Source organism: Erithacus rubecula (assembly GCF_903797595.1).
Source record: "Erithacus rubecula genome assembly, chromosome: 5".
In the NCBI taxonomy this organism is placed as follows: Eukaryota; Metazoa; Chordata; class Aves; order Passeriformes; family Muscicapidae; genus Erithacus; species Erithacus rubecula.
In genome coordinates this window covers 55,507,364-55,527,443 of record NC_136687.1, presented here as the reverse complement: position 1 = coordinate 55,527,443, position 20,080 = coordinate 55,507,364, and the positions used below count along the sequence as shown (strand labels likewise).

Genomic DNA, 20,080 nt, shown 5'->3' with positions numbered 1-20,080 from the left:
AACAAAAAAAGCAAACAAAAAACCAAAAAACCAAAAAACAAAAAAAAATTAAAAAATAATTTTAAAAAGGGAAAAAAAGAGAAAAATGTGGGATATATTCATACTCCAAAAAGAGCTATTACTTATTACAGAGACAGACAGATGTATTCTGTGTCTGGCTGAACATACACTGAGCTCTGCTGCTCAGCCTCCCACCGCTCCTGAGTTTAGCAAGGCTACTAACCTGTGCTAATCACTATGTTTAAGCTCAGCACATCTTCATTTCTAGTTGTTCCTCCTCCAAGACCACACCTCTATCTGGTTTGTTAAGAGTCTGCTAAGAAGTGGACAAGACAAAGTTTTAATAAAATGTAAGCAGTAACAACAGGTTTTATTCAAAATTTCCAGTAAAGAGGACCCACTAGTTTTGGAATAAAAGTACTTGAAAGTACTACAGCTTACATGAATATAAAAGAGCAAAGAGAAAAAAATAAACCAAGCAGGAAAAAAAATTAAAAATATATATAATTTTTAAAAGTTTGAAATAGACCCCCACAGGGATACTGAAGTCCTCCAAACAATTAACAGTTACTAGGTTTGGCAAAACAAGATTCTCTCACAAAATTAAAAGCCTACTTTTGTTACATAAACTGTATAAAACTGCTCAATAGTTAAAGAGCACTCTGTACAAATTTGTCATGAAATACACAGAGCTGCAGCTTTCAAACTGCAGTAATTAATCATTTTGCCCTCTTCACGGGTAAAAGAAGTTGCACAATTGCTTTGGGGAAAAGGAAGAGGCAAAAATAGTCAGAACTAACAGGATGAAGCCCAGTATGAAAACAAAATGCACAACAAAATTCAGACCTCAGTTTAAACTAACACGCTATGTTTACAATATATTCTACATTTCATTTGTCCCCTCTCACTCCCACCTCCCCCCATTCAAATATTCCTAATTCCTTTATGGTCTAAATCTAATTAATTTCTAAACTTTCAAATACACCATACATACATTTAGCAAAAGAACATACCTAACATTCTTACAGCAGTATGGTCAGGACACAATTTCAGAGATAGCACATAGTTATTGAGATTAAGCCTTATGCTTTCTTTGACTTTTAAAGAGAACAGCAACCATCAATGTAATGTTCCTAAGTACTGAAGAGAGGCTGCAAAAAGCAGACTTGGCCAACATCCACTCAGCTCCAGAGGACAAGGGGGAAACCAGTGAGTGCTGAATGTAAGGAAGGAGAACCTCAAGAGTGCTGGCTGCAGAAAAATCCTTCAGGAACTCGGTCCAGCACACTGAGTTTGGCTTTGGCTCCATCGTCCCTCTTGTACTAAGCCCTGTAAATCAACTCCACAATAGTACATTACAATGTAAACTAAAATTTTTTATACCAACAGTATGTCAACGGGGTTTATTTATCTTTGTTTTCTGAATCCAGCAGTTGGTCACAGAAGTCAAGTGTTTTCATGGCTCTTTTTCAGCTGTTGCCAGTTGAGGGGGGGAAAAAAAAATAAAAACGTGTGTCTGACTCATACATCTTTCAAGTACATGCAAGGCTCAACTGTTTCCAAAATGCAGGAGCTTGGGACCTTTTAAGACACTGAAGAAATAGGATTATGAGGAGAGCCCATCTGAGTAAGTACTTTATCCAGCCACTGAAGGGGACCATGGAGATGAATCTCTATCCAGCATGGAGTGCTTGTTACATCCTGGCGATGGTATTCAGCTCCCCAACCCTGGATATAGAATCATAAGCAGGGAAAGAAAAAACAAATCACCTTATATTATAATACTAAATATGTGAAAGGCATACTTCTTACCAAAATAGCTTTCAATAGTCATTATCAGCAGGGTGGTACAGCACCCACCAACTATTATCACATTTCAACAAACAAATCAGAAGCTAAAAAAAATCATTAATTGTAAAAACAGTACAATTTCAGATCTCTTGGAATGGAAGTCTTTAAATACATAACCTGTAGCAGTGCAAATTTTCCCCATACATCACTGCTAGCTGCCTGAGGTTCCTATAAAGCCTCTGAAGAGGCAGATATTCAAATCTTCTCTGCCAAGACTGAAAATAGAACAAATTGGGTGGAAGTGCTGCCAAATAGATCAAAAAAATTAAAAGATGAGGTGATAACATGGGAAATGGGGGTGAGGCATCTGTCTGACAAGAAACAAAGTACCATTGTCAGTACAGGGATGATGAACTGAGCAGTAAGTCAGAAGCATTCCTCCTTGGAGAAAGAGAGCATGGTCATCCTCTATCAGGCTGTTTCTCAAGACAGATTTTGCTTCAGCTTATACCTGATTCTGTTACAGTAATTACCAAAGATATAAACAGATAGATATTTAAAAGCATTCAAAATGGTTTTGTAAGTGAACCATTTTTGGGGCAGGTCTGAAGACTGTGACATCTGCAGGTAGGGTTTGCTCTGCTCTGTATTAATCCCTAATGAAAGGATTTCCCAGCTCCCAGAACAGCTGGCAGCAGCTCTGAACACTGCAGTGCAACTTGCAATACACAAGAGGTCCTGTTTGACTGATTAGGCAATACTGCCATACAACCCTGTGGGATGCAAAGCTGTAAACAGCCCATTCCATTTTAGGAACCCCTGTCCTAACACATGTGAAAGTTCTCAGCCTCTCATCATGGAGAGAGCTGCAGCATATCACCATCTTCATTTGATTACTTTCATTTAAGGACCAGCCCTTTCTGTGTTGACACTCACACAACAGCCACATCACAAATCCTGACCTTGCATGCCTTCCTAGAATAGAAAGGTATGCATATTATTCTAAATAATGACTGCAGCTCCTAATTTGGGAGTTGCTGGTCAAGATTTAGAGGACTTATGTGAAGAAACATCTTCTGCAAGTCACCTCAAGATTTCTAAGTATGTGGGTGAGATGGTTTTCTGTCCACAAATACTTCATTTCACAAAGATCTGTCTTAGGCTTAACGAGCATTCCATCTTTAAAACCAACAGCCATTAACAGGCTGATGAAGGCAGTTACTGGACCATTCAAAAATCACTACATTAAGAAAAAATAATTTACTTTGCTTACAAAACCAACTCAAGCAAATGCCCACGTACCTTTACAAAACTCATCCGGAGAGTGCACATCTTAGTAAGCTCATACACCGTCTCAAAGCCATGGTTCACAGACTGAGCCAGGAGCTGAGCAAACTCTTGATTGTTGAAAATCTTCAGACTGCAGCCACTGGGGATTTTGCAGACTGTGGTGGGATGGAAGCCGTGGTGGTAGTTGCAGTTCCGACTTTGCACAAAGATGCTGCTGTCGCTCAGACACTCAGCGTACACCTCCCCTCCAACGTAGTAGAGATGGACACCTGCGAGGAGAAGGTTGGCAAATTCACACTCTGTGTCTGTTTTCATGCTCTGTCTCCACAGAGATAGGCTTCTGTTCAAATAGATAAACCTTCATTACATATCAGAGTATCATCTGTCTTCAGTTTTACTTTTCACTTTCATCAGCAGGCGATCTGAATGAAGGTTACATATGTATGTATGTATGCATGTATGTATGTGGAATCAACATGTTATATATTCAACAACACAAAACTAGCAAGCACAGTAGTTTTGATGCCTTCCATTGGACAACCCGGCCACTTGAACTTTTTCTCACTATATTTAAGTGTAGAAACCTGCTGCATCATTTGTAGGTATTGAAGTGGCCCCAAGCTTGAATCTCTGCAAATGTCTTGAATGATAATCTGAGTAGAATGAGTTTTTTCAGTTAGCTTTAAATCCAGAAAGCTAGGTGGGAAAAAAAAGGCCTTTATATTCCTCAGACCTATCTGCCAAATGAGGGTACACACCAATTTTACAGCCTTTTCCCCTTCTCGTGTCTGCTCCTTCACCTGTCATCCAGCAGCAAAGCCCCAGAAAATAAACAGAGAACCTTTGTGTCAGTAAGAGCCAATTCTAAAGGTTTTGAGAAAGCAAGAAAATTTACCTTCTACGTTTAAAAATGGGTTTATTTGCTACTTAAAGCTTTCACCTCCTACAATGTCACAAATCACAGAGGTGAACGTGGAGAATTAGAAAACTTGACTGCAGTCCATTAAGAAAGCCTTGACTGTGTTCTGTCATGTAAGATTTTGCCACTGACCACGTGGGTGTATACATACTCTGACCTGATGTGCAAAAACATTTATAGCAATGTCTTCAAGTTTGGGATTTACTCCTTCATTCTCAAAGACTTAACAGTTCTACATCACCATTACTTGTACACATCTACTTATTCAACTGCATCCTTGTCTCTGCCACACTCTGCTTTGGTACACACGCAGTTAAGTGCTTCAGCAGAACTCTGCCTGCAGCTGGGTTACTCCTAACAGGAAAAATGAATGAGGTGTTAAATAAATATCCTGATACTTGGGAAGATGGATGGGGAGGAAAAGAAGGAAGAAGTATTAGCACTTCAGTGGCACAACACAGGTGTGGTGCATTACTGAGAGCTGCACAAGTTCTCATGAAGAGAAAAGCTCTCCACACTGGGAGCTCTGACTCCAGGACCTGACAGTTCTCTTCTTCAGCTTCAGTTCTTTCCTCCTCTTCATGAATTGGCACTTCTGCCCCACTGTTTGGGCATGCTGAACCCCCAACTGTCTCAGAAAATTTACAGTTTACTAAAAATGTAAATACCTAAAATATGTGCCTTGCAGGAATGGCCCATTTCAGGGGGCAACATCAGCTTTGCCTGCTATTTGCATTACAGGTGAGTTCTCAGAAAAGAGGACCGTGTAAGTCAGGCATAAAGGTGAAGATTATCTCTTTTGCACAGACACAGAAGGGAAGCACAAAATTCCCACTGAAAGAATCACCAGCCAGTGAAAAATGCATTTGGAATAAACTGTTTCAGCACGTTATCTCCCAAAATACATGTTGGGACAGCTAATTTATGTTACAACTAAGACTTGCTAAAACATTTGGTACCATGAACCACAATTTGGATTTCCATATACAGCAATAATCAAGATAAATCAAGACATTTCATTAGACAACCTGCCTTAACCTCTAATTTAGATTTCGATAGCCTTCAGGCAACTAAAAATTGATTAAGGGTAAAAGCTTCCTGTAATTACACACCAGGTAAAAACAATACTTTGTTTATAAGACTAGGCTAGAAAATTATATGTTTACCAACACAGGCACTTCTCCCACACGCTAGGGAAGAGCAGTTTACTCTTGAGGGAAGTGGCCCCGTTGTCAGTCTCGGGAAGCACCACCCCCATCCAAAATGGACAGCCAGGTCCCAGGCCCACCTTTGCCAATGTGCCGCCTGGTGTTCTCGATGGTGGAGTTGCGGTTGACGTTGGAGAGCAGCCCCAGGCAGAACCTGTTCTTGTTGTTGGAGGGGTCAGTGAAGCCATCCACCAGGATGCTGGTGGAGGACGCGTGGAACGCCTCCCCGACGCGATTGTTCAGCTCGTAGTAGACGATGGAGCACCAGTGCTTTGGCTCTTCGTAAGCCACTGCCTGCACATCTGCAAAGCCACAAGGGAAACCTTACAGCCTAACAGTGCTCAGCACAGGCTGGAGGAGTAAAGAGCTGCAACCCTGCAGATGTGGGCTACATGGGGTGAAATAATTTCAATTCAAGACCCAGAAGAAACAAAGGCTGGCATGAGGTATGAGCAGAAAGGTATAGAAAGCTCCTGGGCACATCCCAAGCAGTGCCCCAATATCCCTGCCCCATTTTCTTACAACATGCTACAGCACAGACCCAGACAGCAGAGAAATGCTGTAACTGTACAACTCAACTTTCTTTCCTATTCAGTAGATGGATTTCTACTTCACTTCACTAACAAACTACAAGATACCTGTTTGCTTGCTGCAAAACTGCATAGCAACAAGAAGAAACAGCATCACACAACTGCACCAAAGACCATTTCTCACTTTACAGAAGTACAGCAAAGCAGCTTAAAGATACAGTCAGCAGATCAATTTTTCAGCATTCAGAGCATGACCAAATCTTTTTCCTGGGTTTTTTGGGAGAACAGCAGGAGACTTCAAAAAATCTGAGAGGAATTGGTATTTGTCTGCAGAACATGCATGAAGCACATCCTCAAATAAAAGGAGGCTACTGAGGGGCTGTGGTTGCTTTATGTGTGCCTTCTTTTAAATGAAGAAACTATTTCACTATTAAGACTAGAAAAGTTGCACTTGTTGTTAAAACACCAACTTGCAGATCCCACCTACAGGGCAAAGTGCTAAAATGAAAATCAGACTGGTATTATGGGAAAACTTGTTTTTCCTGGCCAGAAGTTTCCTTCTCCCACCACCAAGTTTTTACTGATATCAACTAAGATTAGTGTTCATATTTTCCTCTGTTCACAGATCACAACACTACGAGTTTTTGATACAAAAAACCAAAAGTCCCCCTCAAACTATACACAGTAGATACAAACTGTGGTAAATAATCAAGAGCAGGATAATACATCCTACATGACTATGGCAAAACTTCTGATCATAGTGTTTATTGCCAATAATTTGCTTTAAAACACTGTTTAAAAGCTGATCTTTCCTGATACTGGCACTTTCTATCCCTTCACATCACTGCTGAAAAGGAAAAAGGAACAAAAAAACAAAGAAGAAAAAACAATCTTTAATTATTAGTAAGAGGTTACTACATTTTTAATTCCCATAAAGATGCCAGCAATTATCAAAGCTGCAGCTTTGCCCCAGTTCTCAAAGTCAGGAAGAAGTCTTGCCAGCTGGCCATTCTTACAGAATTAATCATATCTCTCTCACACAGATTTCATACTGACTTCCTTACATTTGCTTTAAGTCATGCAGAGCAGGTGCGTTTAGTCTCTCCATCCCCAGCATGGGCCAACAATGGAAATTACCCAACTTCATTGACAGGATGCAGCTTGTTAAATCAAATCTCTTAAGACTAACAAATCACCATGAAGAACACGCTTCTACAAAGTTTGCAACAAAAAAATGGTGCAGTAAGTTCACAGAAAATTTTTTCTGCTACAACCTCCAGCAGATTTTCTTTTAAGTAGTGCAATCAGAGCATACATATGTGAATAATAAACACATGAAGGCACCCAAAAGTCTTTCTTTTTAATGAAGGGACAGAAATGAAAAGCCATTTTATTAAACTACTAGAAGGGAAAAATATCAATAGACTATTTTTATTTTGAAATAAAAATTTGGCTGAATGATAAAGAGCAAGAAAAAAATGTAAACCCTCTGTTTTTTATCATCTCTCATGTATTAGAGGAATTCTGTAATACACATTTTGGGAGAGGGACACACATAGGCATAAAGTTTGATAAATGTATTTTGGGGCAGTAAATTTCTGGCCTAAAATTCCTGCAAACTACTCATACACACAAAGTGTAGTCTGTGTGATCAGCAAAAAGTGGAAGTGCTACAGATGGGGTTTATCACATGCAAAACTCATTCTAAGCAGAGTAAATAGGTTAACACAATTGTTCTAAGAGGGCAGATATAATGCCTGATACCAGACATTGAGCTTAGCAGCAAAACAAGCACCAAAAAAAACCCCAAACCCCACAAACCTCACAAAAAACATCACCAAAAAACCCTAAACACAACAGTTAAATTGTTCATACACTTGGGATTTTGATAATCATTCTGGACTGCATTCAGTTTGCTGCTCTTTCTTGGCATGCACCACAACTGTGTAAGCTGGAGTGCTCTCTGAAGGGGCCATTTCTCACAATGTGATGATGAATGCACCAAATCCTTTACTCAGCAGCCACGGCTGCTGCTGCGGGTTTAACAAGCAATGTGTAAAAAGATGTCTGTGTCACAGTACATAAAGCAACAGGCCTTTATTTCCTACAGGGTTTTACAGTCTGTAGCAATGCCACACCTCAGGCAGATAACTCTATTCTGCAGCCTCATAGGAGCTCTTTCCATTCAGAGATTAGTGGAAGTTCCCAATAGAAAGCATAAAATACTTTGAGTTGGTTGGGAGTAAGAAAGTAATAAACCCCATGTATTTTACATTTTTAAAAAGTCATGGGATAGATTCCTGTCTTAAATAAATATTTACATTTATAAATAATCTCCAGCTTTACTATTTCATCCCTTACAACAACAGAGGAAAAATGACATGGCTGGTTTTTTGCTTTTCCACCGACAAAAAACTTTCATGAACAGCATCCACTCAAAATGAAAACTCGGTTATCACTCGTGAGTTCTGGAGGTTCTTTACTCTTAAGAAACGAAACAGAAAACACAGAGGAAGTGTTCTCACCTCCTCTGTGCACGTCAGGGGGAATTGCAGGTGCCATCATGTTGGTATCCATGGGCTGGGAGGTATCGTGTGTCATCGGATCTTCCGGAGGCAGGTAAGTGGGCGGGGGAGTATCAGCTAAATATAGAAAAGGCACAGATACATGAGTCCTTTCCTCCCTTTAAAACATATTTTACATATCCACATGAACAGTTTGAGCCTGGAAATGCTTCCAGCCTGACTCAGCTATAAGCTTCCACCCACCAAAAATCTGAAAAAGCAATCAAGGACCTCGAATAAGGAAAGCGAAGAATTACTGTGCATATTAAGCACAACTGCAATAAAAACAAGTCACTTCACCCCCACATAAAGCCACAAAAGAAAGCTCAGCTGTGTTTCCAACCCACAGTTCTGCAGACTGAAAGTGCCATGCAAACATCAGGGCACAGACAGATCTCAGGGCCCAGCAGCAGTAGATACTGAATATGTTAAAAGCGAACAGAAGCTGAAGCAGAAAACTTTCAGCTTTTCTGTTTCCAACACAATTCTAGCAGAAAATTATTTAAACATCCCAGCTATATCCAGGGCTTTATCATTCTCAGTACAAAGTATTAGCTCTGTTTTCTTAGACTGGGAACAGCAGGAAGTGTTCAGGAACCCAAATTCTACAGAATTGGCCTTGTGGGGTCTGGAATTTCTCTGTCAGTGTCTCTGTCCTGCCCCATTCAGGGCTGCATCACCAGCACAGGAGCCCATGCAGAATGACCACACTCATTAGCATACAGCTTTCAGCCCTGTTTGAAGTGTCCCAGCCAGCACTGCCCTTCAGATGCCTATTCCACTCCTGTGAAAGCTTCCCAAAAGATTTCTTAGAAGCTTCAGGAGTTGCCATTTCCCAATACACTAGAGGACACTCTCCTGCAGATCAATTGCACAGAGTTACATCCAAGAGCAAGAAACCCTTGCCTGATCCCTGCAAGCTTTCACTGCAAAAGCTGGGATTAGATTGCCACTGTGCTGTCTCTGCTGCTGCTCATTCCACATTTATTTCCATTACTGAGAGTATGGATTGCAAACTACCACAGCAAATCATCACAGGGCATTCCAAAACTCCAAAAACCAAATCAACATCAACAAAAGGCAGGAGAATTCTCTGTAAGTTTGGGAGTTTTTTGTGGAGTGGTGGTTTTGTTTAGATTTTTTTTAATGCATTTTTAAAGAAAATGTATGTTCATGACATTTATTAACTAACTTATTGTTTAGCAGGTATTCTGTTGAGAGCTTTACATCTAATGCTGGCAGGTGCCTGGCTAATTCCCTTACTTGAACATGTTCAGCTGGATGTGAAAGCAGCAAAGACAGAGATGGCAACAGCATTGCATTAAAAGCTTAACAAACTGCACTGGATTTCGAGTCTCATGTTGTACTAAGCCTTAAATGCTTATGTGTGTGCAAACATGATGTTGGTCATGCACAAGATTCCAAGCCCACGGGCAACAAATTAACCAGTATCTAGAAAGTTTTCAAGGCTAACTGCTTTGCCCCTTTATTTTTTGTATTTTCCAGATGTCAGCCTTTTTCCTCATTAGTGCAAGATGGACAATTGTCCAGGGCTAAGCATCAAGGACATCAGTTATCCTGACCTCTCCTCTAACTCAATTTCTTCACTGCAGCTGCCGACATTAAGGGCATGTGGACAGAACAGACCTTCAAAGATCAAGTGAACTTCCACAAGCCAGCATTCAGGAAGACCTTGTTAGGTCTTTATCTCTGTTGGAAGAGCCCCAACCACAGCAATCATGTTAAAAAAAAAAAAAAAAAAAAGAAAAAAAGAAAAAAAAGACAGCTGGTTTCACTGCAAATTCCCACATTTTTTAGAAAAGCCAATGCAAACTCTTTCCTTCCTCCCAGCAAATTCAGTAGTCTTCATTCACAAGAGAACGATTTGCAACAATTAGCAAGAGAAGAAATCTACGGATATTAATTTCATATAATAGGAAACAGATTTTTACAGATCTGCTGCTTTGTTTACAAATACCCTCCCCTCAGCCCCTGAAGAAAACAGGCAAACAACATCAGTAAGCATTTATAATGCATCCTTCTCTCCACCACAGCCTGCAGTAGTTTTATCCAGTCACATTTAAAGACCAACAAAAGGCAGGTTAATGGAATTTTCTACAGATACCAGTCAACAAAGGAAGGCTCTTCTCTGACTGTATGTAGTAAAACAGCCTGAAGTGTTATTCTGAGGGACTGTTTTTCAGTTGAAGTATATTTGCTTGTCAGAATTACACCACTATGAGAAGAAATTGTTTATCAAGTAGCAATAACGTGATCACCTTGAGAAATATCCTTTATCTGCAGAACTAAAGCTGAATTTATGATCATAAGCAAGGATGATCTCTAACATCACACTTCTGGTGCATTGAACACTACAATTTGTGAGCTAAACTGCTGAACTGGTCCCCAAAGCATTTTGGATCCCTCCCCACACCTCACAAGAATTCTACTGTAATGTTTTAACTGTGTTTAAAAGAGGCACAATATTAAAGCCTTCAGTATTACCAAAGAGGTTCTATACTCTCTATTACCTTACATCTCTTAGCTTGCTATTGAACACAAGTGTTGGCCGATCATTTGGTGTTATTAAGCAAAAAGCCCGTGACAGCAGTGGTGTCCAACCACCTTCTCCTTTCTCAAGGGAAGGTGACCGTACCTGGCATCTGGAAAGGACTTCCCGGGTCTGAGCTGGCTGGAGAATGTGGGTAGGTGCTACTGCTGCTTCCAGGTGAGTTTGGGTAGCTGCTGCTGGGCGAGTGGGGGAAGGGGTGACTGTTGGGCTGCTGGAAAGAGTCCGGGAAAGTCGCGTTGTGCGGCATGTGGGGCTCGTTCTGCCCCAGGTTGCGGAACTGCGCCAGGAGGCTGTGCTGGGGGTTGTACTCGCTGTGCCTCGGAACCAGCACTGGAGGCAGAACTGGAGAGGGACAAAGAGAGAAAAGCCACAGCGTTAGAGACTCAGTTGTGAAGGCACGCAGGGGAAAAACCCCCACGTTCTTCCTCCCCCCCCGGCATATCCGCATCTGCCTCACAAACGCGGCAGTGGAACCCAGGAGCACATGTCCAAGCAAGAACCGCTTCCCTACATCCGGTTACTGCACACTCGAACCCGCAGCGCCCTGGCTTGCCAGATGGGAGCTTCTTTTCACAGAGGGCCAGTGAAGAAGAGCCAAGAACAAACCACAGTTCTGTGTCAAGATGCTGGGAAGAGCCTGACAATGCTGACATGCAGTTCCTCCTGCTGCACTTGTCATCCAACTGATCACGTAATGGCCTGTAACCCCAAATCCTTGCTAATAAGAACAGATTTTTTTTTTTTTTCCTGAAGACAATACTAATAAGCCTTGAACTCAGTCTGGTCCCAACAGCTGTAATTTTATTTTTAACCTGGGCTATGTTCTTACAAGTTACTATTAAAACAGTTATTAACTCTTCAAGTCAGTTTACAAAATGTGCAATTTAAACAAAATTATGTAGTTCAAAAAAACCAACTGAGCAACAATTGAGCTGCAACTATGTGCTACTATGGGATCAGAGAAACATCAGAAACTAAGAGTCTCACCACAGTTCTGAAGCCTTCTCAGCAGAGAAACAAAGGTCTCTTTCAAAATGGGAATATTAACATGATACCAGATACACTAAGATAAAAGAATCAAGTCTTTTTCCAGTTCCTCAGCTTCTATGTTTGAATGCCTCACAGCAAAGTCCAAGCTAACTAAGTATTAAAAGCTCTTCTTTCCATGGAAATTTTTGAGTGATTGATAGGAGAGTCAAGGTCTGGGAGAGGGAGGTCCATGCACAGAGTAGTGAAAGAGAAGTAAAAAAGCAAGTCCTCTTCACATCTTTCCCCTTTAGAATCTCAGTTTCCCAACTCCATGTCTGAGCAGGACTGGAAGAAATGCCCCCAGATAATCTGCCTTCAAGAGAGGGTGCCAAAACCCCAACAAAACCCAGGAAAAACCAGCCAAGAGTACTTCCCCCTCTCCCTGAGACTCCTGCTCTGGTCTCAACACCTGGGCACACAGAAAAAGAAAAGGAGGATGTGCTGTCAACAAGCCTATACAGACATAGCTGTCATTCAGATTAAGAAAGGTGTTTTGGAGACAGCTGCTTTATTAAAAGCCTGAATTACAAACTAATTGCCAAAAAAAAAAAAGAAGAACAAACAACATTTTCTTCAACAACATGACAAACAGGTTCTTCCAGGACACTGGGGCATCTTTACTGTTACAGCACTCAGGTATTAGGACTCCAAGAGTACCAGGATAACCACTCGACACTTAGACCAGGTCTGAGGTCCAGGTTCATGCTTAAAAGGGATATAAACGAATATCACACTAAAAACTCACTCTCTACTCCTAAAGTCACAGACTAACTAAAAAGGAAAGAAGTAGGTTTCCCTTCCCTTCCCTATTTTTTTTTTACATATGCCTAAGAGAGAAATCAAGTTCCCATTTTTGCCTGCTAGTGGCATTAATGCAGGAGCAGTCTGATCCCAGAAATCTTCTTTGAACACACACTGAAAAAACCCCAAACCCTCACAACTGAAATTAGGGCCGCCCAAATAAGAAGCTGGTTTTAAGCAATTTCTTAGAGACTTCACTGAGGTTCCAACAGATCTCAAATATTTGAGGCAGATGCCACCCTTAAGTAATTTGTTTAGATACCAAAAAACCCAACTACACTTCACAAGGCATAGACAAAGTTCCTAATTATGGTGTTTTCTGAAACAAAACACATCCATCTGTCATTCTATGGAAGTTCTCAAATGCAAAACACCTCAGGAGAAGCTGCATCTCCCCCAGCTGTGCAGACTGTTCCTTGCTCCAACACAACCATTCTGGCATGCCATTGGAAAAGGCTGTTAACAAAAAGTTACTCAGCATTCAGGTGGACATCACAAATCCCCCCATCCTCAATATGTCACAGCCAAACTCTCTGAATATTAGGGTTTCTCAGAATTAAGTTGGTTCTGTTAAACCAAGCAGTCCTTTTGCAGCTAGGTCAAGTACTATTTAATTGTCATAGTCAATATTTGCTGGGCTAATAAATTACCAGTGAAAAAATTAACAATGAGATCATGTGTTAAAATGTATTTTCCCTTTCCTGTCTTTATGATTCTTTCTTACTTTTCTAAGCATTAAAAACACAGCTTTCCTATCTCATCCGTTCCTACGGATGAAGGTCAAACCATAAACTTTTATGGAGTTAATTTGTGCAGAAAGTACATCACCTACCTTTCCCATCCCCTACCTCACATTAAACAATGACACACATGACATCAGAGGAAGCCACATGATTTACAGCATTTTAAAATAGCAGGAGAACAGGATATTTTCTGTATGTTTTTCTCTAATTAAATTAATGCAGTGCCAGATTTTCCCAAGGTATATATACATGTTTTCTCCTGTTGGGCAGAACCACTGGCAAAGTTTAGAAGGACTTGAGATAAAAACAAGTCTCCTTTTCCCAGGTGTCCTTCATGCCAACCCACGCTTTTTGTCCAACTCCACCAGCCTCAAGTGATTAAATGCCAACTTCATCAAAATACACATGGGAAAGGGGAAAAAAATAATACAATTGGTATTGATACAACACAAATAGTCTCAAAAATATCATTGCAGTATTTACTTTAAGTGCTGCCCCTAATTCACATCCTCCCTGCATACACAAAACTTTTGATGAGGAAGAGCCCTGAAAAGGCCACATTAGGTGGGACAGAGACTGCAGTGATCCAGTTAGTCCAACTCCAAGTCACTCACTGCCACTGATCTCTCTGTAGCTCCCAGCTTCTTTGCAGAGAAGCTGCTCCTAGTGGAGCCACAGAGGAGTTAATTTGAGTGCTGCTCACTCAGGAGTAAAGACATGAGCACAGACTGGGCCCTCTGGAGCATGAAAAGCTGCCAGCAGTTCAAACCATCAAGGGGGATGCACACCCTTGTTGCTCCCCTCGCCCCTGTGTAAGGCACTGAGCTTCTGGTTAGGTTGCAGACCTCAGCCACATGGAATAACAAATTACTGAGGCTCAGTCCAGCAGGGGAGGAGGCTGATCTCTGCTGCAGCTGCCAGCTCCAGGAAGAGGTATAATTGAAGGGGAGAGAGCAGGAGAGAGTTATTCGGTGCTAAGCCAGCACACCTGTTGCTATGAAATAATGAAGCAGGGCACATCTTTGCTGGGCAGAGCTCTGCAGGATGTGGCTCTCACCATTTGCAAACACAATTCCTCCCTTCCTCTTCAGCAGAAGGGAACACTGATACAATAAAAAATTAATTCTGTTATTTTCTTTTTAAATTTAACATCAGTATCATCAGCATATATTTAAAGGAAACATAATATTGAATACACTGTTGTGTTAAAAAGCTGCTCCAACAGATTTGCCAACTCAACCTCATTAAAGTTAATGGAGTAGAACCACAATTCATCCGACAGCTTGATTTCTGTAATTCTTCAAACACTGGATTAAAAGGCTTTATGTGCTACACTGTGGCTAAATCCTGCTCCCAAGTTTTTCTATTGATGTGGACCTGCAGTTAAGAGTCAGTACAGGCCTACCACCAATAAGGTTACTAGTAAGGGAAAGAGGGATAAATCCCCAGGAAGAAGGCTGGGCATGTTTGTGGAACTGTAGCTGAGATCCTGTGTCTGTCAAGACAGCCTGGGAATTGGGGAGCTTGTTTTTACCATGCAAATAAGACCAAGTATGCCTGCACCAAGCAAGAGGAGATGTATTAAAGAAATTAGACCTACAGGGCAATTTAATGCACAGGGCTATTTCATCTAGGAGCCAAGAATGCCAAAAATACAGAAGATCAACCAAAGGCAACCTGGATGTTCAGATAAATGTTCTGACTAACCACACCAAGGAAGAAATGCTTTTATGAAAATGTAATAGTGGCCTTTGAAGAAACTAACTGATCTCTATTCTTTTTATCTCCAGCATGTCACCCTGTTCCTCTTCAGAAAACTAACAGCTGTGCTATCCTAAATAAAGATCTTCTTGCTTTTCTTTTTTGTTCTATTTCACATTCCAGAGATAATGATTTTAGCAAACACAGAAAGTCTCCAATTTATGAACATAACTTCTTTTTTTTAAGTTTCTCTATGAAAAACCCCAAACTAATCCATTCCAAAGGACCTGCTGTATTTTCAAAGAAGCATATTTTCTATCCAGATGGGTTTTGATTATCTTACACAAGCCCAGATGACAGCTAGCTTCCCTCAAGGGCTCATTTTTTCCACACCCTTTGCATGTGATGTGAAAATTTGGGCAGGTATCTTTCTTTCTGCGTATGGAAATTGAAAGACCATGTAATGAAATACAAGGGGTCACATGTAAGAAACAGACACTGATCCACTTTCCTCGCCAAAGTAGACTCTACTTCTTCTGTAAAAAAAATATTTATAAGATAAAAAAGAAAAATATAAGCAATTGGGGCTGCACTTTTTGCTCTTAAAAACCATGACTTGGTTGACATATGTTCTGTAAAAGGGTTTGCACCACAACAGGGCCCTCATTGCTAATGAAGACCTGACAATACTATCATTAGACAGAGCACTTTAATTTCAAAGCATTATTATATGTATTTTCATCTGAATTTATGCAAAGCCACATATGGTTTGCCAGAAAAACAGAACTGCTGGTTGGGAAGGAGGAAAATCCTAAAACAAAAGTTCATGTTATCTGGAAATAGGAAAATCCTGCAAAGACTAAAATTGTAACAAAAAGAGTTAGGAGAAGGAAAAATAGTTCAAAAAAACCCAACTCAACAAAAGACAGCAGCAGTGTTAAACTAACAAATTTGAACCTTGAAGACTCCCAGCTTCATTTCCTGCCTTTGAGGTCACAGCAGCTGAAGCTGGCTGTGGCATCCTGATGATGCCTCCAGTCCCACGGTGGGAACAGAGCAGGTACCAACACATGCCCAGCTGAACGTGCTGCTCTCTGCAGCACCAGGGAGTCACTGAAACATTCTGACTGCAAGCCTTGCCAACATCTTGCCTGTGAGCAGTAAAACACTGTGCAGAGAGAAAACTTTCTATGTCATTAGGTTTTCTCATGTTGCCTGACTTACTCTTGGTTAAAAATATAAAATTAATAAGCATTGTGTCAAAAGCAATCTCTGAGGATCAAACTACTTAAAGTTCTTCCAATAATCCTTGGCTGTATATCACAGCTTTGCTTTGCTGGTTTCTCAAAAAAGGAAAAACAGTTGTTACTTTACTGACTTTGCTTTTACATCAGACATCTGGTCTAAATGCATTTGACAAGTAATATTAGGACATTTCCTGCATTACAATATTCAGCTAACATTAGATTTTATTTGCGGATGCTCTGATAAGCTGACATTCTGATTAAACTGACATTTGTCAAGGTCAATTTCAGAATTTAGTGCTAATTTGTATGCACATTAGTGAGGGAGTCCTTGTAAGCAGATTTGGTGGAGGAGCAGTCCTGATGCAGGAAGAAGTCACAGTCATAAGTGTGTATTAACTCAGACATTTACACAGACCAGAGTTCAAATTACCTGTACAAAAGCCACAGTCACCATCCTACTAAGAAGGTTAAAACTTGGAAGTCTGGTCTTTCAAATCAGAAGAAACCTCTGTATCTGATTAATTTTGAAGAAAGAAAACACACACAAAATAGGACAGAAACATATCTTTCTTGACAACTGTTATCCCTTTATTGCAGTTTCTGTTTCTGACACACAGTAAGGCTAGACAAGGAAAGTTCTGCTGTTAGACCATTCCTCCTTCCACCTCCTCATTCTAAGTCCTCTCACCCAGGCTGGCTCTGGTGAGGAATTTTAGAACTGAATTCTGCAAAGCCAAAATGAGGGAAGTTTTATTCTGCTTGCCAAGCAAACTGACAGTTGCTTTTGCTATTTTGGGGAACCATCCTATAATTGTGCCCACCTGTTGTAGCAATGCTATTTTTAAAGTCACGCCCAAGTGCACACATGGCTGCACAGCAAAACTTCTCAGGGATGATACTCTGCTCCTTCACCCCCAGCCTGCAGAGGTGCAGGAATCCTGCTATGGGAATCATACAGAAACAAGGATTTTTGTAACTTGGTTCTATATATTAACTCTGAAGGGATGCAGCAGTTCTGCCCACTCTGACACCCCAGAAGCAGTTTCCCACTTGCCTTTTCCTTTCCCTCCCACCTCCCCTTCTCCCAGATGCCTGGAACTGATGGTATTATCCTCCACCAGGCCTGGTTCTGTGGGAGCCTGCAGTAGGTGTGTTACCTTACAGAGCCTCACTGAGAGCAAAAAGCAGAGGAGATCAAAGACAAATATGAAAATAATCAGGTTAAAGTCATAGGCAGAGAGTCCACACCAAGAGCAAAACCAGCATGACACACCTCCGCCCTCCTCAGAGCCTGGGGACCTGGCCTGTTCTTGTGGCAAAAAGCAGCTGCACATACAGGTAAAATGTTTCTGGCCAGCAACAAGCTTGCTGAAGCAGACACACACCTTGAATTCATGGTTATAATTGAAAGCAATATCCATTTTCAGGCAGAATTGAAAATTTAACTGTTATGACACTGTATTTGTCTGCATCACCAAAAAGTGACCACTGCTGGCCCCCAGTTTGGCAGGAACATTGGCACCATCAGCTTTGTAAAGCCCCTCAATATAGAGCAGCCAGCTCTCTGAAGAAGAGAAGCTGAACAGAAGAAAACCATTCAGCCTTTTTTATCTATGTTTCATTGGTAACTGCAAAAAAATGGGGGATAACCATTTACAGAAACACTGCACCTTCAACCACTTCCACAGGTAAAACATGAAAATTTCTCTTTTGCCTCCTTTGTAACATATTTTAAAGTCAGAACCTAGCAGGATGATGGCAAGGACACTCAGTAGAGGCAAACACAATTCTGCATCAGAAGGGAGGAGAGCTAGTGTTCACAAACACTTTAAGAAAATTGAATATTCAGTTTTCTTCCTTCCTTCCCCTTTAGCTAAGGCAAAAGAACTGAACCTCCTCTCCTAAAGCCACATTAGAGGTGTGACTTATTATTATTATTTTAATAGCAGTGTTGTCAATTTAAGCACCTCTTCATCCTCTCTGTTCCCTATTCCATTCTTTCTGTTTTGCTGTTAGAGCAAACAGGATCCAGGCCTTTTTTTTCCCCCTTAAATTCTGGATGAGAGCTTTCATCTGGTCCCATTGATGTAAGTGAGGACAGAGGCAAGCAGCAGAGGCTGTATCTCCACAAAAACCTAAGGAATAATGGGAAGGAAGTGTCTCAAGAGGGACTTTATACATTCTTCCAGCAAAACCTGAGAGGTCTTTTGTGGCATTTTCAGAGGGATGAGAAACACTGCATCAGGTTTTTCCTCACAGCCTCTGCATATGCAGTACACCTAATGATTTAGCAAGCCTTGATCATACTTAAGGATAATCCCAACAAGTATCTCTAAACCAAAAAATAAAACTCAGGAGAAGCAAATTCAGCCAAGCAAGCACACCAGTTCAGCTAAGTGTGCCAATTTTTAAGAGGCATCAAATTCAGACCTTGCCCTCCTTAATTAAAAGCTTTGCTTTGCCAGGGGAGAAATCTGACAGCCATTAACTACCCTGCTCCAGAAATAATTCTGCACAAAACAGACCTAGGGAACAGCAGCAGTGAGCTACTTTAACCCATCCCAAAGAGATATTTCCTCCTGGCACTCAAAGTGCAAAGTTGCATTCCCACTCCCAGCAACAAGTCTCTGCTTTCTCCTCCCAGGTCCCTCCATCTCCACTCCTTCCCAGATGTTCTCCACTGCTATGTTGGTACAGATGTTCTTGCAGAACTGCCCTGATCAGCCTGAAAGATAACCCAGCAGGGGAGAGGAAAAGTGACTGATCTGGTTCAGCACAAGGCCATGGGAACAGCTGTGCTGGCACAATACAAAGGAGCAGGAGCAGTCCATGCACCCTGCCACGGAGCACAGCTCCATCACTCCATCAGCTCACTAGTTCCAGGCTGAAAGAGTGTCACAGTGTCACAGCAAGGCCACCCTCCCTCACCTCCACCCTGGGCCCCCACTCTGCTGTGTTCCACTCATCTGGTTCCCCGAGAGCTTGCCAAGTTAACTGTGCCAAAAAGCAGTTTTCAGTGAGTTTAGCTTTCTTGATTGGTGCACCACAGGATCAGACAGGTCCCTGTGCCTGTGCAGAGCCTCCTGGTCAGGTCAGGCTTGAGCATGGTCCCACCATGTCACACCCATGTGCCTGCCAGATGCCACGTTCCCCTCCATGTGCTGGGAGATTTTCTCTTTGAGACTGCTGATTGCTTTCTGCCTCCTTTCACTGTTTACAACCTGTTCCTATCTAGGCTGGCTAACAGAAAAACCTCACTTGGATTCAGGTGTAGCTTTGTACAGAGTGCCAGTTCTCATGCTTTCCAAGTTCATCTTCACAAGCTAAACAGTGAGGATGGAGTAAGGTGTCAAGGTAGAAAATCCATTCATGCCTGTGGCACTGTGGAAACTGAGACATATCCACAGCACTGATTTCCCAACAAAAAGCATTACCTTACTTTACATATTTGAGGATTGACCACAAATCCATTCCTCAAACCTTACACAACACTGAAACAAATCACACAACAATCAGCAGGGAAATGAAGGAACAGATGCCATCCCATGCAAGGATCATACCCTTCAGATCTCCAGTAACTGGTTCTGCACAAAACAGTTAAACAGAGACCATGCTGTCAAGCAGAGCCAGAACTTCATGATGTACCTTGCACACCAAACAGGCATCATACACAATGTGAGTTTCC

General features: G+C 41.4%; 1 protein-coding gene across 5 annotated transcripts in view; it reads right to left on the bottom strand.

Annotated features, from left to right (window-relative positions):
* Positions 1-351: 351 nt before the first annotated feature.
* The window catches only part of SMAD1 (SMAD family member 1), a 42,845-nt gene continuing 23,116 nt past the window's right edge, over positions 352-20,080 (bottom strand). For all 5 annotated transcript variants that reach the window (XM_079306192.1, XM_079306193.1, XM_079306196.1 and 2 more), the window contains exons 3-7: positions 10,959-11,216; positions 8,264-8,380; positions 5,289-5,510; positions 3,094-3,350; positions 352-1,728 (exon numbers count right to left, since the gene is read on the bottom strand). In XM_079306192.1, coding sequence (XP_079162318.1) covers positions 1,585-1,728; positions 3,094-3,350; positions 5,289-5,510; positions 8,264-8,380; positions 10,959-11,216 — 998 coding nt within the window. In that variant the 3' untranslated portion in view covers positions 352-1,584. The remainder of the gene's footprint in view (positions 1,729-3,093; positions 3,351-5,288; positions 5,511-8,263; positions 8,381-10,958; positions 11,217-20,080) is intronic.